Source organism: Ambystoma mexicanum, chromosome 6q (assembly GCF_040938575.1).
Source record: "Ambystoma mexicanum isolate Mex_15411 chromosome 6q, UKY_AmexF1_1, whole genome shotgun sequence".
Classification (NCBI taxonomy): Eukaryota; Metazoa; Chordata; class Amphibia; order Caudata; family Ambystomatidae; genus Ambystoma; species Ambystoma mexicanum.
In genome coordinates this window covers 216,283,593-216,310,275 of record NC_090937.1, presented here as the reverse complement: position 1 = coordinate 216,310,275, position 26,683 = coordinate 216,283,593, and the positions used below count along the sequence as shown (strand labels likewise).

At 46.7% G+C, this 26,683-nt stretch overlaps 1 protein-coding gene across 3 annotated transcripts in view; it reads left to right on the top strand.

The window, feature by feature from the left end:
* LOC138515896 (alcohol dehydrogenase 1A-like) overlaps positions 1 to 26,683 on the top strand; it is a 369,185-nt gene that overhangs the window by 40,841 nt on the left and 301,661 nt on the right. For all 3 annotated transcript variants that reach the window (XR_011282179.1, XM_069630659.1, XM_069630658.1), the window contains exon 2: positions 26,531 to 26,632. Coding sequence is in view for 1 of the 3 variants with exons in the window: in XM_069630659.1 (XP_069486760.1) it covers positions 26,531 to 26,632 (102 nt within the window). In the remaining 2 variants the exon portion in view is untranslated. The remainder of the gene's footprint in view (positions 1 to 26,530; positions 26,633 to 26,683) is intronic.

The following is a 26,683-nucleotide window of genomic DNA, read 5'->3' as shown; positions in this document are numbered from 1 at the left end:
TAACAGTTGGTCCTAGCTTGAACTTCATAACCTGAGAAAGCTGGTGTAGGTTTTCTGAATGAGCCTTCATGGTGTTAGGACTGCTTGTTCCTGTAGATTTCTTTTTCCAATGGTTACTATGATAATCCTACAAGCAAGCAGGCAGCTGAAAATAATTGGTGGCTGACCCGTCTTGCAGGCATATCTGCAGTTTGAATCAAATTTAGGCGTGGCGTTTCTAATTCTGTTTTGTGTTACCCTTTCCATCTTGCTGGAATCTGTTTGACCACAAACAGATTTTGGCGGTTTCAAGCTTTTAATGTTTACGCAGGAAAACGTTAATGTTAAACAAACATGAATGTGGAATACTTGCTCTAGTTTTCAGGAAAAACAAACAACTTTTGCACAATTACATTGGCATTGGAGAGGGATTTCAATGTAAGTTATTATTCGGCTACTGTTTTGGTGAAACGTCTATAGTACCATGATTAGAGCATTGGCCTATAAACCCAAATGATGAGGGTTCAGTTCACTCGCAGACTGAATCTTCAAATTGTGCATTCTTCTACTTTAAATTAAAAGAATAAAAAATTAATAACCTTGCATATGGAATTTTAGATGCTCTATATTTCATACCTCCCAATCATGTGACTAACGCAGGGACCTCATCACTATAAGGCGACCGTTTTACTGGAAGTGGGGAGGAACTTTAGGGCTTCAGCTAATAAGTGGCAGTATATCCTTGCAAAGTCTTTGGGTTCTGAGATTACTGGTCGCTGAGCATTTTTACTGGTGTGACAGTACCAAGGTGGTTGGCAGGCCAGTCCCTGCTTGTTGGCTACTGTATGCTCCTCTGAGGTCACAATGCTTGCAGCCTGGTCCTGGGCCTTGCAGCCAGGAGTGTGGCCCTGTGGCCCCAAACCCCACTTTGTGGGTGTTGGTTGTTAGAATCTTGTTTAGTGATGGATCAGTGAGAGGATTTCGGTTTGGGTGAGCCCTGAAAGCCCTTTGCGTAGTCCCTTGTCCCCCTGGACCTGGGGTGTTTTGGTTTGAGTATTCTGCAAGAGGTGTGCACAGACTGGTGTAGGTGCTGGATTCCCACTTTGATGATTTTTCAGCCGTCATCAGGTTTTGGTGTCTGTCGGATCGGTGTAAGATACCAGCTATACCTCATTCTTTGGCCTCAGTGGCCCAAACAGGTTCGATCCCCTGGAATTGTTGAGTTACAATAAGGTAATTGTGGTGGGCATGAGTGCTCTCTGGGTTCCAAATCCTGCCCTTCTCAAGTTGCTGTCCTCAGTCTTAGGGGGTAGAGAGATGTGCTCCCCTTTGTCATAGGTTTGGTGGTGACAGGTTTCAATGATACGAGTTAACTCCTGAATGGATCAGATATGGTGTTTTGTGGTTGTATTTGAAGAACCCTGCTGGGGTGTGAATTTGATGGTCTTCTCGACTACCAGGTTGATTGAGAGATGCCTGCGACCACTGCTAATGGTCGCAGGCATCTCTCGAGGCAAAGGAACAATGTGGCAATCTTCTACAACTTCAAGGTATAATACCCTCCCTGAGCTGCATTTATCGATGTACTTTTTCATCCGGAGCACGTTCGCTCAGATTGCCGCAAGCATTTGTTGCTGGGCTGCCACAGAGATCTATTTTGCGGCTCTCTTTGTCCCGACACAGGATCATTTTTATGAGAAGCTTCAGCATCACTTGAGGGCTGATGACTTTCTGTGGCGTTAAAACTTTCAAACATTGCCGCTGCCATGTACTGCAACAATGCGCTTCGACTGCCTACACTGCTGATGCTCTGATTGGCCAATCCCTGCTCCTATAGGCCATCGGGAGCTGGAAGGCATGGGCCGGCCCAACACAAACGTCCTCACTAAGGTCCCTGTCTGGAGCTGGAGGGAGCCCCTCTCCAGGCAATGCTCCCAAGGAAGAATCCTGCAGTGACCCCTGCATGCACTGACCATGGAGAACCTGCTCTAACAATGCACCAGTAAGTAACCCGGATCGCATTGGTCTGGACTACACACCTCCCTTCGACCCTCTACCATTGACTGTTTGGTTGTTTCATGACTCCTTTCCACTTTTGCTTAACTGTAAATTCTAATCTCTGCACAAATTGTAATATGTTTCTTGCTGTGTCTCAAACGGAATGCTTTCTGTTGTTCCTTATTGCCTTGCATAAAATAAAAATTGAGGTGTGCGTTACATCTGTGCATCCTCTTTTTTTGTGCTGCATTCTAATGCTTTTGGGATAATTCGACTTTAGGTGTGCTTTACTTCTGTGCATCCTCCATTTTGTCCTGCATTCCAGTGCTTTTGGGCTAATTCGAATGTAGGTATGCTGCATTTTAGTGCTTTTGGGATAATTCGAATGTAGTTGTGCTTTACATCTGCGCATCCTCTATTTTTTGCTGCATTCTAGTGCTTTGGAGATAATTCGAATGTAGGTGTGCTTTACATCTGTGCATCCTCCTGCCTCCCTCGGTTGCTAGGCTGCTTGGTGAGTTTGCTTGTGCATTGTGCACCCTCTCCATCTGTCCCTCTATCCTCTACCTCAATGGCACTTTCCATCTCCCCGTATATTCTGTTACTCTAGCACCAATTCCTCCTCTCTCACAAAGTCTGGAAGAAAGATCTCTTGGCCTCTAACCCTGGCCTACCTATTGCTGACACCTACGTTAGTGCTACATCAAGACAGACTATCACTGTATCGTCTTCTCTGTACCCTCTCCAGACCTATGGACCTCTCATCTGATCTCTACCCTCTCCCCTTTTTCCTCTTCACCCATTAATGGAGGCACTAGATGGGAAGTACTCTTGGCCCACTTCTCATCCTCTGCCAGCTCTCATCAACTTCCTACCTTCTCCTGCTACTCACCGTTCCCCTCTCTCTGCAACTCCTTCCACCTCTAACGGGTGTACCATCCCCTGTGCCCCTCCTCGGAAAACCTGCAAAGGTGGCGACCAGCTGCACTTGCCGACTCTGAATGCTCGATCTGCTGTCAAACATTCTTCTGACATCTGCCTCCTTCTTGAAGACTTTCATCTCAACGTCCTTGTACTTATCGAGATGTGGTTCAATGCCAGCTCTGTCACTGCTTTTGACTCCCTCCTTGACGGCTACAGATCCTCTCCAAGCCTCGGCCCAACTGATCTGGTGGTGGAGTAGCCCAGATCTTCCCTGAGTGTGTCCCTACCTCTCTCATACCCACCCAGCCCTACTCCTCCTTTGAAAGTCTTGTCTGAAAGCTTGGTGTCTTTCTGACATTCTCTTTCCCCCTTGCCACTATCTGCAGGCCCCCTGGCCCTGTCTGGCTTCCTTTTGGGATGGGCTGACTTTACCTCCTCTCTTCTGACTTCAACCTCTACACTTCTCCTCTTTGGAGACTTCAACATTCACCTTGACTCCACTGTTCCTGCCTCTATACTCTTTTATGATCTCTGTACTGCTCTCTTCCTCACTATTCTTCCTTCCGGCCCTACTCTTTCTGCCGAACACACTCTTGATGCCTTCATCCCCGCTGATCTCCCTTTCTCCAATCTTCTCTCTACCACCTCTCTCCTTGTCTGACCACTCTCTCCTCTCTTCTCATCTGGTACCTCTCTGCCCCCTGACCGAGCCTCCACCAGTCCTTTGCAGTCATCTGACAGATATGTCAGCTGCTGCATTTGCCTCCAATGTCATCCCTCCTCCTTCACGTCCTCTGTACTCTCCCACTGGCTCTATCCTTGCCAATCTTCATCTTGCTATCACTAACACTCTTGACATCCTTGTCTCTGTCATGAGGATCCGCATGAATCCTGCCTCGAAGCGTAACCGCTGGTACGATTCCGATCTAGCCGATCTGAAACGCAAGTGCAGAGTTGGTAAACAGAAGTGGCAGACCTCGTTTCATCCTCTGACAAATTGGCCTGTCGCCTACTCCAAAGGCAATACCGTCTCTCTATCCATTCCAAGAAGAGAGCCCACATCCAGACCCATATCTCTAGAGCCTATAACAACACAGCTGAACTATTCAAAATTTGTAAGGGACTAGCCAATTCATCTTCAGTCTCCACCTCAACCTCACCTCTTCCTTATCAGGCCCTCTGTTTTGCACTGGCCACCCATTTCACCTCTAAAACTCGGGAAATTCTGACCTCTCTCTCTTCTTCCCCTTCCTCCACTCTTCCCCCTGTCCCACTGCCTCCCTTGGCCTCTCTTCCACTTCCACCCTCTATCTCCTCCTTCTCACCTATCACAATGGATGAGGTCTGTAGAGTAGTCCGCTCTATGAAGGTCTCATCCAAACAGGTACTCCCTGTTCGTCCTGAACCATTAGCTCTGACTCTTTCCCTTCCTCTCTCAAGCACTCACTTGTGCACCCCCTCCTAAAAAAAGCCTTCAGCCGACCCCTCGTGTCTGGCCAGCTACCGCCCTAACTCTACTACACCCTTCCCCCAACTGTCCCAACACACTGAGCTCGTTGAATGTTTACGTGACCATCAATCTGGTTTCCGAGCATTCATAGGCACGGAAGCTGCTCTCCGGAACACCTGTGAAGAACTGCTCGCAAATTTTGACTCTTAACTCTCCTGCTGTTCTCATTCTCCTTGATCTCTCTTCCACCTTTGACATGGTCAACCATTCTATCCTCCTTAAGTGACACCAGGATACCCTTGGTATCTCAGACTGGGCAGTGGATTGGTTGACCTTCTACCTCACTAAACACCCTTCCGAGGTGCTCCTTCTCCACCACCACTTTCTCTACTTGTGGTGTTCCCCAGGCCACCATCCTATCGCGTTGGCTCTTCAACGTCTACCTTGCACCTCTTGCTCACCTGATCTCTGCCTTCTCTCCTCGTTTCCAGTGTTACACACATGACACACAGCTCTTCTTCAAGCTCCCCTCTTCCTCCTCTATCATCTCTGACTGCATGTCCACTATTCAGTCTTGGTGCACCTCCAATGATCTCTGTTTTAATTCCAGTAAGACAGAGATTCTTCCAATTGGGACACTTATTCCCTGTTTCCCTCCTGCATTCTGGCTTCCCTCTACGGGCTCACCCCCCTTCCACTGAAGCCAGAAACCTTGGGATCTTCTTCGACTCCTCTCTCTTCTTTACTCCTCACATCTTAGACGTTGCCAAGGAGGCCCACTTTGAACTTCACCTCCTTAGAGTCATTCTCCCTTTCCTCACCTTCCCCCAGAAGCTCAGTGTCTCTAGAGCACTGGTCCTTTCCAGGCTCGATTACTGTAACAGCCTCTTCCTCATTCGACTCTTTCTTCACTCCGTCCGCTTCAGCTAATCCAGAATAGGGTTGCAAGACTTATCCTTGGTCTCAAGCCCAGGGATCAGAGCTCTCCACATACAAAATCTCTCCACTGGCTTCCGGTGACTACAAGGATCAAATTCAAGAGCCTTTGCATCATCCACAAGGCTTTCTGGGGCTTGGGACCACTACCTGCATCTCTCTCTTACTAAATATTCTCCTTTCAGATCCCTTCAATCTTCTCACTCCAACTCTCTGCTGATCAAACTTTTCTCGAAGCAGAGAGCTGGGGCCAGTTCTCTCTCCTCAGCTGGCTCCCGCCTATGGAACAGTCTCCCTCTCTCTCTCTGTCTTGTACCGGTCTACCTCAAGTTTTGTAAACAACTCAAGACCTTTCTCTTCTCTGAGATTGGCTCCTGGTCCCTCAAGAGTCCAATAGGACCCTGGCCTTCTGCCCAATTGCCACCAACAACCCCCCTGCACTGCCCTCAGGGCCCACACCCGCCTGTCAGGTGGCTGCCTCTGCCCTGCACTTAACTGTTGGGCGGTAGACCTCCCTCTAGCTTGGGATGTCTCTGCCCTTGCACTTAACTTCTGCCTCCCCAACAGGCACCTCTGCCCCCCATGGGGGCCCTAAATAGCACTTAACACCCCACCCCCCATTTTTCTTTTTCTTTCTTTTCACTGCACTTGCACGTTCCGATTCTCACAAGGCCTAGTAGGACCACTGTTCGTTTCTATTTATTAATTGTTATTCCCTTGTTCCCTTCCCTTTTGCATTGTGGTGCTTTGAAACACCGTCTTGTTGTGTAAGTGCCTTATAAATATCCCATAAATAAAATAAACTCCTGCCAGCGAGTGGTATCGAATAGGGTAACTGTTCTCGGGCCAAATTCTTGGTGGTTTGGCCAGGCCCTTGCTTTGCCTAGGAGAATGAATGTTTGGGTTTATGGTGTGGACAGCCTGTTGTGCCCTCTGTAATGTATCGCCTACAATTTGGTTCTAACACTGTGATATGTTAAGAGGACAGTCTGCGTTCTCCCAAGCCTCTTTCCTACCCCATGGTGAGAAAAACCGGGGGGGCAGTTGATCCTCTTCAGGTTTCTACCTTCTTGCTGTTGTGGTGTGGCATATTTAGAATATTGAACCATGGTTGAGCGAATTTGTGGTGGTGGGGATGACCCCGATCTCACACTAGGCATGCTGGACAGTTGGGTCCAGCATTGTTCAGGTGATTTTGGGGTGACCTCTCTCCTAATTAACCTATGGTATGGACGGTTACCCGTGATGATAACGCTGGTGAAAACATCAAGCGTGACTCGATATTTTTTTTAAAGGCACTAAACACCCTCCCCAACATATTTTAGGACAGGTGCAATTATATAAACATACTACAGTCCTAGAATATTTTGGGAAAGTGTTGGAAAGTGCCTTTTCAAAAAAATATCGACTCGCCCTCAATGTTTTCACCAGCAATAATATCACTGGATACCGTATGGACATGTGGAAAAGGTCAGGTACTTTATACCACGGGCAAGAAAAATACCACATTTTTGGGAAAGGGTTCTGTCTTGTCTGTCGGCAGGGCAGAGCGCCTTCATAGAGTAAGTATTGTGAAGAGAAAGAGTAGGGCTAATAGTGATGTAGATTGACGGGAAGTATTCCCAGCATTATTTTATGCACACGTTTCAAAGCCACTGAGCATGAGCCCATTTTCAAACTCCAGTCCTATTGGGTGTACAGTCTAAAAGCTTCCACTTTTTCAGCAAGGTCTAAACATATGCAAGCTTTCCACCCAGCATCAACCACCAAGTTTCCTATAGTCACTTGATCAAATCTACTCATGGGTAGACATTCATTACCTCCTGGTGCCATTCTTTACATCATGAGGCTTCTGCCTCCCGAGACAGGAATCTCGAGTAGTGTTTTTTTTTTTGTTTTTTTTAAAAAAATTTTATTTTTAAAACAAATAAACAATACAAACCAAACTTGCAGCATTATTTACAACAGACTCATGAACATCAATTAACGCTCATTACTGCTCCCCAAATCCCCCCACCCCTCAAGAGCTTATTTGCATTTCTCGTTCTGTATCCGCTGCGTGTTGCTGGGTATCGCTTACTTCCGAAGCTGCAGAATCCACTACTGTGCCAAACAGTCCTGTTATTTACATTCTCCAAGCCATCAGGTTACCCACATCTTCTTCCCCGCACTTGCTACATGCCTCCTGCCACACCACCATTTCAACGGCCGCCCATTTTTGCAAGTCCCGCCACCATACCTCTACTCGTGGCTTGTGGCATTGCTTCCAGCCCATGGCAATCCTTCTTTTAGCAAGCACATATGCCAGGTCCCTCAGTTTCCCAAGGTGTTTAGTATTCCGTGGTCTGGGAAACCCTCCCAACAGGCAGGCCCAGGCCGTATCTATGTTGAGCGTGACCCCTTTATCTGCTAGTTTCCGAGCCACTTCCCACCAAAAAGCTTCAATCACTGGGCAAGACCAGAACATGTGTGTCATATCAGCATCTTCTTCATCGCATTTTGGGCATGCTTGTTGTCCTGCGTTTGCAAACTTAGATATTCTCTTCGGGGTCATATAGGCTCTATGCATTATGTATAACTGTATCTGCTGCAATCTAGCATTTCTGGACACCTTCTTGTGGTATCCTATAGCACGTTCCCACATTCCATCGGTCATCTGTGCCCCCACCTCCGCTTCCCATTCCAGCCTCAAATGAGTCAAATCCTTCCCCACCCGGGTCATCACCATCTCATACAGTCTAGAGATCTCATGCCCTCCTTCTGATATATCATATACTGTTCCCATTAGGACGTCTGGCTCTTCCGCCAGTACAGTCTCTGGCCAGGTTTTGCGAATAGTCTGCACTAGCCTAAGATACGTGACATATTGGCCTCCATGCAAACCTGTCTCTTCTCCCAGTTCTTCGAAATCTTTAATAATCCCTTCTTGCCATATGTCTCCCAATGTGACCAGCCCAACCGATTCCCAATAGGTCCTGACTATCATCCTGAGTTGGTTGTCTCCCCTAGCTAAGGCGACTAGTGGCACCTGTGGGGAACACGGGCACGGGTTCTCCATCAGTTGGCATACTCTGTGCCACATCTTCCACCCAAGCAACAGCATACCTGGGCGTTCTTTCATTTCGAGTCTAGGCACCCAGATAATCTCCTTTAGGTAAAACTGGGTGCATTCCTGCCCAAACAGCCTAGATTCAGGAGTTTCTTCATCAGAGAGCCATTTGGTTACATATTGCAACTGACTAGCTACATAATAGGCCTCAAAATTCGGCAGCTTAATGCCCCCTCTATCATGGAAGTTCTGTAGCTTCCATAGCGCCACTCTGTTGCGAGTGCCGTGCCATAGGAAGTCCCTGCACATGCTGTTCAGTTTGACAAAAAACTTTTTGGGTATCAAGTATGGTATATTACTGAAGAAATGTAACATCCTAGGCAGGACCACCATTTTGAGCATCGCCCCCCCGTCCCATCATCGCCAGCGGCAGCTTCTCCCAAAACTTCATATTTGTTCGAATTTTTTTCACAGCCACCTCGGTGTTATGCAAGTGTTCCCTCTCCACCGTATGATATACATCTATTCCGAGGTAGCGAAAGGAATCAGCCGCCCACGGTACGGACAACACTGGCAACCGTTCCAGAGGGGCTCCTATGTAGCTCCCCAATGGGAACATGCTCGATTTTTGGGGGTTTACCGCTATGCCGGACAGTTCTGCATACTTTTCCATGACCTCTAGAATATACTGAAGATTTTCCTCCGGATATTTCAAATACAGTAGTAAATCATCAGCATACAAGGATATTAGGTGTTTCTCTCCCCCCGCCTCAATACCGACCATGTCATATTGTTGTCTGAGGTACACTGCCAGGGGCTCTAGGGCTAGAATGTATAACATTGGGGACCAGGGGCACCCTTGTCTGGTGCCTCTACTGAGTTGCCACCTCTCAGATATCACCGATCCTGTGCGTACTCTGGCCAGTGGTTCACTGTACAATAATTTTGCCCACCTAACATAACCCGACCCCATCCCGTATTCTTCCAGGGCCGCCAGCAACCATGGCCACCTCACTGAATCAAAAGCTTTGACTGCATCTAGGGACACCACAGCCATTTCCCCATCGCTCCCGTTTCCCTCTTCAATCACCCGGTGGAGTCGCCTGTGGTTGTGGGTTATATTTCTGTTGGGGACATAACCTGTCTGATCCGGGTGTATCAGTTTGCTGATGACCCTTCGCAGCCTATTGGCCAGGACTGCCGTCAAGATCTTGCTATCCTGGTTCAACATTGACAACGGCCTATAGGAGCCACAGCTATGCCCTGGCTTGTTGGGTTTAGGGAGCGGCACAATTAGCGCTTCTCTGAGCGATTCCGGTAGCCAACCCTTCTCAAAGGACTCATTGAGCATCTCTAGCATAGGGGGGGGAGTACTTCCACTTTATATATTTTGTAAAACTCACCAGGGAATCCGTCTGTGCCCGGGGTCTTGCAGGTGGGCAGCTGCTTCACCACCTCCTCTAATTCCTCTAAGGTAATCGGTGCGTCCAGCTCCTCCCTTTCTTCATCACTAATCTTAGGTAATTCCATGTCTTTTAGTGTTTCTCTAATCTCCTCCCGATTGCCCCCTCCTCTGTCCTCATATAATGTTCTATAATAGTCCAAGAATGCCTCGTTGACTCCTTCCTGGGTGTCAACCACCTCCCCGTCTTCTCTAGTTATTGTCCTAATCGGGGGCCTGGGGGTTTCGCTCTTATATAACCACGCCAACAAGCGGACAGTTTTATCCCCACCTGCATGTTGCCTCTCGACATACTTCTTGTATTTAAGGTTGCAGAGCCTTTCCCAAAGCTCTGCGCACCTCTGCTGCAACTCGAGTACAGGTTCCGCGTCCCCTCCTGCCCTGTTGCTTTTGCGCTCCAGTTTCTCTTCCGCTTCCTCTAGTTCCGTTAGGACCCCACCCTGTAGGCCTTTTGACTTAGCAATAGCAGCACCCCGCAATACCACCTTAAAGGCTTCCCAGAGTGTGCACGCTGAATCTACGCTGCCTGTGTTTACCTCAAAGTACTGTGAGATCGCATCCCTGATATCTTCCCTGAAGACTGGGTCTCGGAGCCCCTCCGCCCGGAGGCGCCATGTCGGTATCCGCGCCCTGGGGCGGCAGTGCTGCCAGGTCAGCACCAGAGGCGAGTGGTCCGACAGGACCCTCGCTCTATATTCTATTTGGGTGGTCTCTATCATCACATCTGGCATGGCAAAAAAGTAATCCAGCCTCGTGTGCAGGTGCTGCGGAGCCGAGTAGTGCGAGTACTGTGTTTCATTAGGGTGTTTCAGTCTGCAAACATCCGCCAGCCCAAAGTCATCTAGTAATGTCTGCAGAACCCTGGCCGCTGGGGTGGGCCTATCAATCTTCCCATCAGATCTGTCAGCCTTTGGGTTGAGCACACAGTTGAAATCCCCTCCCCAGATAACCGCTCCTCCCATACACGCGCCCAGATAAGTACATAGGGTTCTAAAATATGTCGCAGTGTTTTGGTTGGGGGCATACATATTTATAACGCACACCTCTCTGTTCTCTACCAAAGCCTTTAATATGACCAACCTCCCCTCCGTGTCCACCACCTCTTGTGTAAGTTGGAGCGGAACGTGCGGTGCCACCCAGACCAGCACTCCCCTAGCATAGGCAGAGTACGGAGAGCCCACTTCAGTACCTCTCCACTTCTTCCCCACCAGTTCCAATTTTTGCTGGGTCAAATGTGTTTCCTGCAACAACGCAATATCAATCTTCTGTCTTTTTAAGTACATCATGACTTTGTTTCTTTTTAAGTAACTGTTAAGTCCCCTGACATTCCATGTTACGATCTTAAGGTCTCCCATGGCTCATGAGTGTCTTCTTGCCTCCCACGTAGCGACTCCCCTTTGCCCATGTGATACAGATACAGCCCTCCATCTTTGCTTGTAGCTTCTCGTACCAGCTCAAACTCCCCATAACTATGTACACGGCAAATCCCCAACTTCCCTCCCCTCCCCCCACCCGTCCCTTCCCCAACATCACAAACCCCAACTGCTACCCAGCTCCATTCTCGGAACTCAGGCACCCCCACATCTAGCCCTGCAAGCACCAAACAATGCACAGAGCTCAGTAGGGTGAAGTCGCCCTAATGGCGACTTAACTAAAACTGTTGTGGGGTAGAGAGACCCGCTCTGTAAGGCTCCCGTTAATTCAACATTAACTACAGTGCTTATAACATATCTAGTGCAATAGTCTGACCTTCTCTACTGAAGGTTGCGCAAGCGACTATATTCAAGTCCCACGTGCCGCGCCATCTTCTTCGTGCATCACTTGTCTCTTCCGTGCTCTTTCTCCGTCCGAACTTCTGACTCCTGGGGACATCCTTGCGCGTCGAGCCATCCCATGGCATCCTCCGGGGTCTCAAAAAACAAAGTTTTGTGTTTATGAATGACTTTCAATTTTGCCGGATACAGTAACATATATTTGTGGCCTGCCTCTCTCAATCTCCGCTTTACCGTCCCAAAGTTCATGCGGCTAGGCTGCACAGACAGGGTGTAGTCCGGGTAGGCCGTGATGTTTGCCGCTCCTCGTGTGATCGTTCCTCCCTTACGAAAGTGTTCCAATATCCTCTCCCGATCTCGGTAGTTAAGAATTTTGGCTATCACCGGCCTAGGTGGGTTCCCCGGAGGCGGCCTCCTTGTTAGAGCTCTATGTGCCCTTTCCACTGCAAATCCTTGGGATAGGGCTCCTCCGGGTATCTCTTGCAGAAGCATGGATTCAATGAATTCCGTGGGATCGTGGCCCTCCAATCCCTCCGGCAGGCCCACGATACGGATGTTGTTCCGTCTGGCTCGTCCTTCCGCCTCCTCCGCTCTGTTCTCCAAGTTGCCCACTCTTTGTATCAGGGCATGCAATTCAGCCTTATAGGAGGCGCAATCCGCAGTATTCGGGCTAACTTCCTTCTCAAGGGACTCTGTGCGCTCCGCCAGGGCCCTGACATCCTGTCGGAGTAGATTAACGTCCTCCTGCACCTCTCCGACCTTGAGGTCCAGTGCCGTTTTCAGTTCAGTGACGGCTAGTTCGAGTTTAGATTCCCAGGCCGCACTTAGGTCCGCAATCGCAGCTAGGACCTCTTGGTTAGCGCCCGAAGTCGTCATGCCGCTTGCAGGCGGCTTGTCCCTGCTCTTGGTATTGTCTTAACCCGGGGACGTCTTAGCGAAGTCGTCTAAGGTGGGCTGTTTCGCCTTCGGCCTCACCGTTCTATTCGACATGACGCAGAGGACCTGTATTTTGCACAAGTGACAAATGTGCACTCAGTACGCCCCTTTTGCTAGGTCACCGTGCGGCCTGCTTCTTCCTTTGTTCCGAACATTGGTCGGCCATTTTGTGTCGTCTTTCGTCTCCAGCGCTCCCTATCTTTTCCGCACCGATCTCTGCTGCCGTTACTCCTGCACCATCCAGAAGTTCACCACGCGTGGCCCAATCATTCACACACCGACATGTGTATTTTCAGCGGTCGTCGGCCCATCATCATGCACTTTTTTGCCCGGATTATTACAGGATCTCGGGAGCTCCTCCAGATCACGTCCTCCTACATGGCCCTCGTAGCCACGCCCCCCGGAATCTCAAGTAGTGTTATTCCAATCGGGTTCCCCGGTTGTGGTGACCCTCCCCATCCATTGAGGAGTAGAGGGGATAAGGGCTGCCACTGCCACCAATCATCCCCTGTATTTCACTGTCTGAGACAGGTGTAATTTTTATAAATGTACTTTCTTTTTTTCGCTTTCCAGCTGATGCAGGAACCTGGTGGTGTGCCCCCTGATGCCAACCTACTTTTCTCCTGTCCAGGTTGTAGGGGGTGGGAGGGCAATCCCTACCGAGTTCCAGAATCCTGCTGCCTTGGTGGGCACATTACTGGACCCTTGTTTTCTCTCCCAGAGAGTCATGTGTTGCAGTGTTAAGTCTATAAGGTGCTGGGCTTCAAGATGTGTTTTGATTGTCTTTTGCGGTGCACTTGTTGCTATTGGTGGCACCCTTTCTTGCAAATCTTTATTCCTGGTTGGGGCTGAGATGGAACAGAGGCACTACGCCCCGCCTATTCTCGGGGGCATAGATTACAATCCCACTCCAAGGCATAAAATAAGCAGTGTGAAATAGCAATTTGCCATGCAATTCTGTAGCTATGCTAATTAAATTGACACTTGTGTAACACATATCGCTATCTAAATTACCCTGTTCAATGAAAGCACAGTTCACCCTGCATTCCTCTCTTGCCTTCAAGGCTCTCTTCCTCCCTCTTTTCTGCAAGTTCAAAGGGGCTAATGGATAGAGAATGTGGCAGTAATTATCTCCTACACTACAAAAACAGCCAAAGACCTGTGTGGAAGTGCTAGCCCAGAAAAGTTGATTGATATTGTGAGGAGCTAGCAATGAGATGCGGACACAGAGAACTCAAGGTTTTGGCGATAAATGTTTATTGAAACAAAATAAGGTTGGAAAATGCCTCACTATCCTTAATCGATGAGGTATTTCCCTGCAAAAACAAAACTAGGGATCTGTCCAATGTCAAGATGTCCAAAGCAAAAATGTCCTGCGTCCGAAATACTATTCTGGCTCTCTCACTCTAACAATAAACTCTCAGGTGAAAAGGGAAATGTCTTTGACCTTGAAAAGTGTGCACATGTTCAAAAAGGAAAAGGCGTAACTCCAACACAAAAGTTTGAGATGAACAAAGTTCACAATTCCAGAAGATGACTCCCTTCCCCTGGATTTCTCTTCACTGCACTTTAAACTTTTAAGGATATGAGTTTTCCTTGGGCTCTTTTGGTTAGAAAAACAACTTGGCCACTTGTCTTAATTTTTATAGGATACCTGGTGTACTTCCCTGTCAGGTTTCTTCTCCTTTTAAAAAACTTTTAACACAGTCTTTGACTATTCCTGATGTATTCTTATCAGGACTTCCTCGTGTGATTACCTTTACATACTGTCCGACTTGACTTTGTCTGGTATTCTCTCATGCCAGAGCTTTCGAATATGCTTCATTCGATGTACTTGCAAATTGGAATCTGCCTGGTATAGTCTTCTGCCAGGACTTTCTCATATGTTGTATTGGACATTCTTGCAAACATGACAATATTTTGTATTCTTTCCATTATGTCAGTTTAGGAAACATTCTTTCTCTTATGCTTAATTCATTCTTATTTGTCTTTGGCAGCGATGCCAACATGCCCCGGTGTCCCAGCTTCCCTTGGGCGGACTCACCGGCTCTCTATTGCATGCGTCGGTTCTTCTGCAGTAAGCATGCATCGGCTCTTCCGAGTCCTGTTCCTTCTTCCTGGGTTTGCCACATCTGCTTTGTGCCTTCCGCGTCCCTCGCGGCACCCGCCTGCCTGTTCTGGGGTTCACCATGCTCGAGCAGTGTGGAGGCTGCTTTTCGATGCCTGCCTATGCCAGGAAACCGTCCCTTTTCTTTCTCTCGTGGCGTCTTCCCAGCGGACCGGCTTCTGCAGTCTGCTTTCCTCAGCCCCCTCCTTGAGCCAGTTGGCTCCACAGACTTCTCAACAGCTCAGCAGACCCTTGGTCGGTACATTGTGGATGAGATTCTCCCAGCCAACGTCTCCCTTCTGTCAGCTGGCCCTGTGGTTTAAATGTCCATGTATCAAGTATGCACTCGCAACCTATAGAGCACAGGTTGTGCCTTTTGGCCTCTATCAATATTAATTATTCCGCCCAGCTTCCTTGTCACAGTACTTTTATATCCAAGAGAAAGGAAGTCAGTTCTTGATGACTTGTATACAGAGTATGAGAAGGTATTCTCAGTAGCTCTCATGGGGTGAAGGGTGTCATGACAATATGCCACTAAGGCATGGGGAATGGAGGGGGTATCCCTAAAAGGAAAAGGGGTACCATGCCTCGTTTGATGATGTCGTGCCGCTCCCTTGAGGGTTGCCTCCCCCTTGTGATCCTCCCTCATATAGCCCCCCCCCCCAGGGTCAGGATCAGGTAGTGGCTGCCGTCCTCTGGCCACATGGGGAGAGGTCACCGCTGGGAAAGGAGTGATGACACCATTAGATTCATCACAATGCCTTTTTCTACATCCCCATTTAGGTGGGTTGCGTGTAGTTTTTCTGGTTTGAAGAAGAGGAGGACCATTTTCAGTTTTGGGTGCTACCTTTCAGCCTCTGATCAACTCGTAGGGTCTTTACATCAATCCTGGCACCCTTACTATCCAAACTTCACACCCACTGCATTTGCCTCTGCCCTTACCTGGATGATTGGCTGACTCATGCCCACTCAGCGTCTCTTTCCCACTGGGACATAACTATTGTGTGGTCCTTTCTGGAGAGGTTTGATTGGATGTTTAACCTGCAAAAGTCCCAGCTGGTCCCTGCTCAGGTGATGCTGAGTATCGAGGAATTGACACTCTGGAGAGCAGCAAAGATCAGAACAGACTGAGAGGCCTTCATCCCTTCAGTGTTTGGAGGTACACGGAGACTTGGCAGTGACAGTCTTTGTAGTACCCTGGGATATGTATCACCTGTGACCATTTGTACTGCAGCTCTTTGCCTGTTGGGATGTAACTTCATTGGACTATTCCAAGATGATGAAGTATATCCTAATGCAATGGAGGAAGTTGGTGTTGTGGCTCGAGCAGAGACACCTCGTCCAGGGCTTCCAGTTAGCCCCACTCTATCCCCTAATCCTCACAATGCCAGTCAAACGGAGTGGGATGCTACACTGGCGTTCTTGTCTGTTCAAGGGAAGTAGTCCAGGAGGGAGGGGTAGAGATCTTTGAATTGGAGGAAACTGTTGGCCATCTGGACATCCTTCTGTGTCTTGGCCCCCACTTCAGGGATAAGGCTGCCCAGATCCATATGGACAGTCAGGTGGCCCAAGTGAATATAAATCGCCATGGCGGCAACAGGCCTCGCTCTCTCCACAGGTAGCCATCGAAATTAAGGGCTGGGCAGAGGTCACTCTGCTGATTCTTCAAGCCTCCTATATCCCGGGAGTGGATAATGTCAGGTCAGATGCTTTTAGCAGGGTATTTCCCTTGTCGGTGGAGTATCCACTGACAATGCCTGTCTTCAGGTCAGTTTGTTGTTAAATTGTTTGCTTCCAGCCAGAATGCTCTCCTTCAAAGCTACCAGTCAAGGGTCTTTCAGTGGGCATGGATGCACTTTCTTCACCTTGGCATCCGTCCCTGCTGTCTGCCTTTCCCCTCTTCCTGCTCATTTAGATGCTACTGATGCGGGGCAGGAGAGACCGGGTTTATCTGGTTCTGATATCTCCGGCCTGGCCAAGGAACCCTTGGTTTCCTCTCTTCCTGTGCCTCTTCAGGGGATCCCCCACCCCTGTTTTCAGCCCACCCTTCCATCCTGACCCTTTCCCGGCTGTAATAAACTGCTTGGCTTCTGAGCCGATAGTCCTGGAGAGGGTAGGGTTTACATGACACTGGTGATCCAGGGTTGCAGGTGCCTGGCCATGCTTCAGGCATTTGCTAGACACTGGTGCTTCTTTCTTTCCTGTTGTCTAGAGTCAAAGGTTGACCTACTGTCCTGCGACCCGGTGCAAGTCTTGGATTATCTTCATCAGAAGTCTGGTTTGTGTTTAGATCATTCTATTCTTAGGACACGATAAAGACCACCCATCCACTTCAGTGGGTATACATTTATTTTCCAAAGGTTTGTTCTCCTTTCCCTATCTCAGACCTTCCTCTTGTGCTAAATGTATTCTCTGTATCTCCCTTTGAATCTGTTTGTTCTTGGTGGCAAGGGCATCTGCCAGTTGAATGGGGCTTTCTTCTCTTCTGATCCTTATGTGATATTTGTCCAGAATGAACTGGTTCTGCTCCTCTCCTCCCCCTTTAGGCCCAAAGTCGCATCTACATGAGGCTCTTGCTCTCCCTACTCTTCTACATTCTCAGACGGCCATGGTCTTGCTCGGCTCTGAATATGAGCTGTCTGGTGAAGTTGTGTTTAGCTAAGACTGCAGGCTCCAGGCAGTGTGAACAGTTGTTATTCTCTTTTTGTCCGGGGTGTGCTGGTTGACAGATGTCTGTGGCTGTTCTAAGTAGGTGGTCGGGAACAGTCATTAGGATGGGGTGTGTGGCCTTTAATTTTCCCTCTCCTGAATCCGTGCTGGGTAGATCCACCTGTGCTATGTGGGCCCTCCGGGCCAAATTCAAGGGTGTCCCAGTGGAGGATATCTGTAGAACTGCCACCTAGGCTTCCTCAGAGACTTATCTCCCACAATAAATTATGTCGCTCCTCCGAGACAGTCTTTTGGATCAGCAGTTTGATTTTCTGCATTGTGCCAATGACTGAAGATTGTTGTCATTAAACTTTGATTTAGTGTATTGCATTTGTACAGTTGCCTCGTTTTTGGTGTTCAATTACCCTAGTCGTTAACAGGCTTTACTCTGGATGTAAGGACTGGGACGAGGAAGAGGGAGGGGGAGGAGGAGGCAATGTTCTGATTACTTAGCAGTAATCCCTAACTTTGAGTCCTTCACTTCATCATCCCAGTCCTGGAATCTCTCTCTTCCCAACCAAAAGCACGTAACAGTCTGGGTCTTGTAGTTTTATTTTTCCTACTGTAATTATGGGTCTAGAAGTCCCACAATGCAACTGTTATTGTCTATACAGCCAAGGCTGAACAGAGGTAGTACACATGGCATGAGGCCTCTTTTCAGCTCTCCTTCACAGTGTTGTATACCATGTGAACGTTTTCTGATTACAAAGGGCGCCTTAGTGCAATTACTTTGAGGGTGCTGATGGTGATGTGTGTGGGAGGGACGGTGTGGGTGCCAGTGTGATATAGCAGGTGGTGCAGCGTGCTATCTGCCTCTCGGCATTGGTGGGGACATTGCAGCCCTCTGTAGTGGAGAAGATAAAGGATGTGTCCCTGTGAGAAGGCCGGGGTGAACATTTTGTATCAGTCCATGGTTAATGGAAAGGGCTGGACCAGGAGAAGCAACTTCAAGGGGCATGGAATTCGAAGGGGAAGAAGCCATTCCTTAACTGGGCAAGGTGATCTGACAAGACTATAGAAAACACAAAATGTGTCTCTAATTACAGTCACTCTTAACTGTCACTCACCTCATGCACTCATGCACCTCTCTTCATGACTGTCTTACATTCCAGGGTTTGAAATTGATGAGAGCGGGGATTTATTTTGTTTCTGCTTGTAGCCTAGAAGAGCCTGGTTATTTTGAGACCAACTGCTACCAGGTTCTACTTTGACTCCCCAAACCATGTGGTGCCATTCAAACATGTTTCTGACATCAGCTCTTTGTGCTTGGGAATGTGTACAAAAGCCAATCGGGCATATCTGGAAGACATCTATAGCATTATGGAATACAAATAATGGACTAAGTTTATAATTGTAATCTTGTGTGGAAGTTAAGTATGTGGCATACTGTGTCCTCTTTACTCAGAAAAGGCCACTAACCCTAAGGCCCTCAGGCCTTAGGGTTAGTGGCGCAATACAAGAACACAGATAGAGATAGATGGACAGAATAGTACCTATTTATTGGGTGATCTCTGATAACTAGAAATTGCTTTCACAACCAACTCATTAAATCTTTATTTTACTCCCTGCATTGATTATCTTCACAACTCTAAATACACTCTCTCTCTTCTCAGTCACTCTCCGCAAGTGCTCCTTGCAAACACTACGTTTGTAGTTCTTAGTCCCTCTGCCCACAGTGGTTCTCCACATGCACTTCTCATAACCACTCTCCACTATCAACATGTACTCCTCTCATTCATTCTCCACACAGTCACTCTCTTCGTGCCCTCTGAATGGCCACTCACTTTAGTCACTCTTTTGTCTCTCTCAGCATTCCTAATCTACAGTCACTCTCCTCATGCACGCATATCTCTCATTATGCACCTTCGACACTCTTTAAGAACTCCCCCCATCGCTCTCCTCTGTGGCATAGTAACATTTCTGAGGCTAGTAGATGCAACGGGGGTGACCATATGAGCAAGGGACCACCTGCCATCCCGTGATGTAGGCTCCATAGGAGGGATGTGTTGGATCCCACTGATACCTTAGCCCATACCAACCCTTTTCTGCCCCAGCATGCTACTCCCAAAACCTCCTGGCAGTGTGGAGGTAGGTTACCATCTCATCACCCTAGTAAGATGGCAGACACATATTCTGTAGTGAGATCACAATATCACCCAGATAGCACAAGAGCAACCAAGGGTCCTACAGTCCAGACGAGTCTCCAGTGCGAGCATACTGGAATGTCTGAAAGAGAAACATTGTTTATATAAAGAGAGCAGTTTGCAAGTGTGCCTCATCCAATAGTTTAGGGACCGTGCATGCATTCACATGATCAGTAAGCAATATACAGGACTGGAGACAGAGACTGGACCTTGGCCCGGACTAGATCTGGACCCTCTTGGACTGTGAAACAAAGATGGTGCCTGGTAAGCCATGAGGTGGAATAATAGCTGAGTGATCCAAGGTGCCTGTTCTGTTGTTCAGTATGCATTTTACTCTTTGCACACATTCCCCTACCAAATTCCGGCCCAGGTAACTGCAGTAAGGCTTTTTGGCTGCCAGATAGTGTGGAAGTTGAGACTATGGCAGGAGGAGGGGCGAGCATGAAGGATGGTAAGAGAATGAGGTGGAGAGGAAATGGGATAAACAAGAGCACATGCAAATAAAAAAAGAAAGTACAAATACCCCCAGCATAAATCAGAAATTAGTGAAACATAGGAGCTTACCCTCTGCTTTCACCCACAAAGCTTCATAGATGTGTTGTGATCAGTGGTGGTAGCAGTACAGTGCTACAGGAGGGAGCTCCAATGTTACTACTGGTGATCTGAAGAGCAACTTCAACTAGAATATTCATCTTCCACTCGCAGCGATTACTAGCTGCAAAGAAGTATTGGTTACAAAATGATCTTTTGTTTTAATGCTAATATATATTTCCATTAAAAAAAATCCTCTTTGGTATTAGAAGTATATTTTTACACCTGAAACAATCATTGTACTCCCAACTTCATAAATGAGGAGTTCATTTTTGAGTGTGACATAGTTAACACAAACCTTATAATCTGTCATTTTACAAAAATTATTACATTCTAAGCAATTCAGCATATCTACATGACATTCATAGTTCATTTAAAAAAATATATATTATCCATACATACATTCCTACTAAATTAGTTAAAATATTCATTAATTCAGAGGAAGAAAAATTAACTTGATGATTCATAGTATTAATATATTTCTTTTCAATCAACTTCCACAGCTTGATCATGGCCACCATAACTGCTAAGTTATTTCCTTTTAGACAACACACCCAGAAAGACAGTGACCTTATTCACTCAATTTTATACACAAAAGTGCTGAAGTGCCACATATATAGATCTGTGAGCTTATCACAAGACGTAAAACAGTGTCTAAACCACACACCCAACTATGCGCCTTTACGTATATGCAATAATTAGATAACCGATCCAAAATTGGCAAATATCCATCATTATGGACTTGATTGTCTAAGAAACGTTTACAATGCTATTTCAAAATTGCACAACATACAAGCTGTATATCACAAGTTTCCATCTATCACAGCCAAAATACTGCCTTTCAATGAGTCACAACCTAGATACTGCCAACACAAGTGTGAAAAACCAGAGGGTTTTTCACTGCCTAGACTCCGGGGATCCCTTACTTAGGGCCAGGGCACAGCCATCGCCTTTGGATCCAGACCCTGGGGGTGGACAAGTGCAGGAGATCACCTGCGTGAGGGTTCCTCTGGGAGTGGGGGAGGAACGCCCGATGGCAAGACACGGTATCCCCCCTTTCCAAATACCCTTGTCCCATCCTAATTTATAGGATATTCCACTTTCCTAGTTCCCCTGCCCCACTTGCAACACAAACACTGAGCTGAGGAAGAGGAGGTCTGAGGCTAAAAGGAGTACCACCCATGCAATACATTGGACATGTCCCACTAATAAGATCAGGCAGGGTCAGGAACTTGATCTTAATTACATACACCTGGTAGGTATTAGCACTCCCCACATGGTTAAAGGGTGGAACACTGAGACACACTCAGGGCAAGGTGATGCACGAGAAGGAGCAGTTCTTTTAGGGCAACGGCGAACCAGGCGGAGCAGAGCGACAGGCCGAGGGACTGAACCGAGGTACGGAGAAACATAAGACACCCCATCGGGAGATTGTTTCCGCCGAAGAGCCTTGAAGGTTGTGCAAGGAAGCCCAGTCAGAGAGAAGAGACAACCCTCTTTTGTGTTTCAAGTATACCAGCCACCCTCCTGGGTGAAAGGCAGAGTTGGCGAGGTGCAGTGGCAGTTGTGGTATCAGCCCTGACTTCAAGACCAAAGCTGCGAAAGACGAGAATGAATTAGCACAGCCGGTGAGTTGATGAAAGCAAGGAAAGTCCGGTCTGTGTTAAATGAAACTTGTCCGCAACATTATCTGACGAATGATGGTTGTGTGTGTCCCGATAAGATGTGAGAGAAAGCAAAGCATTGTAAAGAACTCTAAATTAAAGATACAAAGTAACAGAGTGGTTCAGCGAAAGAGGATTGCCCAATCAAAAGTCTCTGTGAAATGTCTAATGCCGTAGAAGCGGTGGGAAGAGAAAGAAACTGAGATGCACGATTTCATTTGTTAGGTTTGATCCCGGTAGAGGGGAAACCTGGATGTGAGAGATATGTTTGAACTTTGAAATAAGTACTGTGCTCGAAACTACTTTTACCAAGAGGCCTGGTGTCGGAGAGAAAAAGTTACGTTGGAGGAAAGGAGGTTGAAGTGGTCATGCCGTGGTAAGAGCAAAACCCTCACAGTTTCGAAAGTCTTCAACAGTGGAAGGAAAGTGAAAGGAGGCTTGAGCCCAACAAGGGAAGCCTATGAAGGTGTGATTGAAGCTTGGGGAAGGGAACCCCCACACATTGTGATTGAAAGGTTTGAGCCCGGAAGAGGGACACCTGTAATGAACTGTGGTAACCAGAAGGAAACAAACATTTGTTGAACTGTATTGTAAACTGGAAGGTGACCTGGGCTGGAGTGAGAGAAAGCCGAAAGTTTCAGCGGATAAACTAATGATTTGTTGTGGAAGGCCAAGTGGGCGCTAGTCCACGAAACAAACTACATCCTTGTGTCTGAAGCCAGAGTGTGTCGTAAGGTCCAAGTGTGCCTCTTTACCCCGTGCTACAAAATGACAGGAAGGGTGTTTACACAGCCATACTGACATTACTTTTGAACACTGATTTTTCCTTTTTGCATTACACATTCCCTTTGCACATTTAGGGCCTGATTCACAGAAACATTTTATAATGGCGCAATCCCATAGGAAAACGCTCTGTGAATCAGGCCCGTATTGTAATTGAAAAAAGGCAGGCATTAGGTTTATTAGTATAGGCTAATTTATTTTGACCAAGGACTGACTAGGACTGTATTTCCTTTTGTTTAATGGTCGAGAATACTCCCATTTTAGTTATAGGGCAAGATAGGAGCTTTTAACCCCTTTTAGACCATCAATACAGGGTTTGAAACTTGCAGCGCTTGTCAGTGTATACCTGTGATACCATGCCTCCCTCACAGACGATACATCTATAATTTGTAACCTTGTGATACATCTATAATTTGTAACCTTGTGAACTTTTTCAAGGCATATTCAGGGCTCGAAATTAAGATTGGATAAGCAGGAACTCAAAGCAGAACTTGAGTATCCAGCATTAACCAGTGACCAGAAGCTACCACTGGGGAACAAGGAGCTAATGCATAGCGGTCCGCAAATCTAACTTCCACATATGACAAAAACATATCATTCTGTCCATTATTTCTGATCCCTTATGCTTTAAATGTCATAAAGATGCATCTTAGTGTTTGTTTATAGGTTGTCCCAAACAACCAGAGTTAAACTAACTTAGGTGTATTTGTTTGGCATAAGTTGGCCTGAGTGCCAAAACTAGCTCCTGGTAGCAGTGGTTGCCAAGCTAACCAGGCTGTACTATGCATCAAGCAGCAGCTAAATAACTCCCAGCTCCCCTCAATTACAAACCTTGCATATTATAATATTCTTTACATCTATCAAACAATTAATTCTCTCATTACATAATGTTGTTTCAGATGCCCACGTGTTAAAGGAAAGAGATGTATGCAGTTTACCCATTTCTCACCTCCCCCCTAACCACCCTGTCATGTGAAGTGAACATGGTTTGCTATCAATGTGTTTATTTATTTGTCGATTATAACGTACCAATGTACAGCAGTGATGGAAGCCAGTGGAATTCAGATGCACTTGATTCCTTGGTTATCTAGGCATCTGTTGGCCTCATTTGCTATGGCTATGCCCTGCCCTGTTTTGAAGTGCAACACTGCGTTATGTTATGCTATGGCATGTTTTACGCTGTGGAAACATGTTGTGTATTGTCTTGTAAAGCTGGGATCAATGTATTATTTCCCCAAAGCTAAATGCAGGTTAACTAGAATCTACCTGAGTGCTACTGTATGTACTCATTCACTCCTTTCGGGAGTGGAGAGGGGATAAGATGTAGGTTTCCTTTGACACTAGTTGGTTAGGTTGTTCTATTATGTTGAGGTTTAATTATAATGGTTTGCTTTAAATGTCAAAGTGCCTTTGTAGCAACCATAAGATCGCAGACAGCAACCCCCTAAAACGCACATAAACTAGAAGAGTAGACTTGGAAATATAATCTGTTAACTAGATTTTACACCCCTGTTTTGATCTAATATGTCGATGATGCCTTCAGCACACATTAACTACAGCCCATGGTGAGAAGGCTGGATTATGTAAATTAACTCCCATTATCAGCCAGCCCCAGCCTAAGAGGATTCCTACCTCACGCACCTCTCTAACCATTACCTTCAGAAAGGCCGATCTGTGGCTGCTACCCCAAGGAACCCGTGGTCAAAATTCCACCCTCAGTTAAATGTGCCCATATTTCCTTCCAGCTTTCCCATCTATAGAACCGTCTGTCTACGGCTAAGCCATAGACTGGCTCTGTGTCCTTAGGCACTTTGCACACAAGCACATGCTTATGGTTTTGGTAACCATGACATAAATGAGGAAACCAAAAAAAGGTGAGGTTTCTTTGCATGCTTTTCAGGGCGCTTTTGCAAACTTGACAAATCTGTTTTTTTGACATGCATCCCATCTCAAATGTTGTTAGGGGCCTAGGAATGTAAGTAGAAGGACTTTGCAATCAGTGTTTTCTTGGGCATGGCTTCAACATGCCGGGCTCACCATGCAGTGAGTGAATTCCAGACATTCTGGTGCAGTGAAAAACCTCTTCTCCAACTATCTCTCCTTTTGGTGCTGCGCTGCATAGAATACAGTTGAGTCCCACAATACATTATATCTAATTGTACACATTGCTCCTCCACCTTTGCCTTCTCAAGCCTTCCTAAGCATCGTATGTATCCCTCGATGCCATCCCAACTATCTACCCTAGTTTACTTCTCCCTACCACTACTGAATGTTCTATCATACTCCTTCTTTGCCTCTCTAACAGGCAAGTGCATTTCAACCCCATAAACTATGGCAGGAGGCGCTGTACAAATGCAAGATAACAGCAATAAAACAACCCATTCAAAATCAAGTTGGCACTCGGAGTTCTTCTATGTGTCCTGTAAGGAGTCCAATTTCTTAACTAAAATGTGGCAGCCAGAAGATAAGGGGTGCTTGAGTAGCATGGACATTCCTTGCGTGGCTGATCCATATGGTGATTCATTTCTCCAGAACCCAAGATCTTGGAATGATTTGTCTACTAATGATTTAAAAGAAAAAATGATAAAGGCATTTGTTGATCATCATAGTTCTTTTGTATACTATAAGGATGTCAAAGAAGGAATCTGACACAAAGGTGGCATGGTTGTGGTTATAGAGCTTTATTTGTGCTTAAAATGCCCTCACTATCTCTATTTTCTAATATGGATTTCCCTGCCTCAAAACTAATACTAAAGGGTCCATCAGAATGTCCGTCAAATCCAACTCCACAATCCTGTGTCACAACCTACTTCTATCCCTCACACTGCAACTAAAGGATAGTCTAACAGAAAGTCCTCCTCAAGGAGGATGCCTCCCTTCTCCTGATGCTCGGTTTCATAGATACAATGTTGCCTGTCCCGATCTGGTGGATTGTAAAGGTCCTTTAATTCTGTTGATGACTTACTCCTCATGCCTCCTCTGGGCCACTTCATACCAGTACTAGCACAGTCAATGACATTCATGTCTCCTGTGCTCTTCTTGGCTTTGTCTTTATCCCCTGTGTTACAACAATACATAGTTTTACTTTCAATAAAATGGTTCTGAACAGGGGAGGGCTAGGGAATGTTGGGGAGTGACAGTACTCAATGGGCTTTACCCCAGGTTATTGTCCCCATAGGGGGAGTTTCTCCTCATGAGGTGCTCCTGCACCTCCTTAGCCTCATGGGAAAGGGCTCCCCCTTGGGGAGAAGTGACGACTCCTAGTGAATTGTCACAAGATAAAGCGCTGCCCAAGACTGGGGGCTATCATAACTTTTTCAAACTGGCCAGGATCTATGAGGACTAGATTGGTGTAGCGCATAAATAGTGGAAACACCTGTAGTAAGAGTGTATGTAGTTGATGTTAAAACGTGTGTTTCAATTAGCAAAATCCCCTAGACCTAATTGTGTTTTATTTTAGACCTGAATAGCACCACACCATGTTAGCATGAATAGTGAGGATTTTGAAAATGGTGCCTCATCTGATTCTTTCAAAGACTGGTTCTGATTACTGTCCTTCATGGGCAAAATAAAGCCAAGAATAGTTGTGCCTGTTATTTTGTCGTCTTCTGCTTACAACCTGTTAATGTTTTAGAAAATACCATCAATTCTGGAGTTGGTTGTGTGGAGTCGATTGAGTTCTTACTTGTCTGAGCTCGACAAACGTGGCAGAGGACAGTAAGTCGAAGCCATGGATAATAGCATCAAGTTAACCACCTGTTTTATGGCAATAGGTATGTGACTGATGGCCGTGTGGATGCCTTTTTCAACATGTTCTGAATTTCTCTCATGAAGTGACGCTATTGTTAGTGCAAACAAGAATAGCCTTGACCTTATAAATTCTAATGTCAACGTTAGATGATCACATGCAAAAGTATATGTTTACCAAGTATCTTTGAGTGGTGGAGCTATCTCTATCTGAATGTAAAGAAACTGTGCTTGCAGCTAGATTTACACTGATTGACATACAAGTCTTCTTGGTTTTAGGTGATTAGGTGCAAAGCAGCTGTTGCCTGGGAAATCGGAAAACCTCTTTCTATTGAGGAAGTAGAAGTGGCACCACCTAAGACTCATGAAGTTCGTATTAAGGTAAGGAAACGTCTCAACTGTATGCGTGCATGGTTAATTTTATGCAGGACT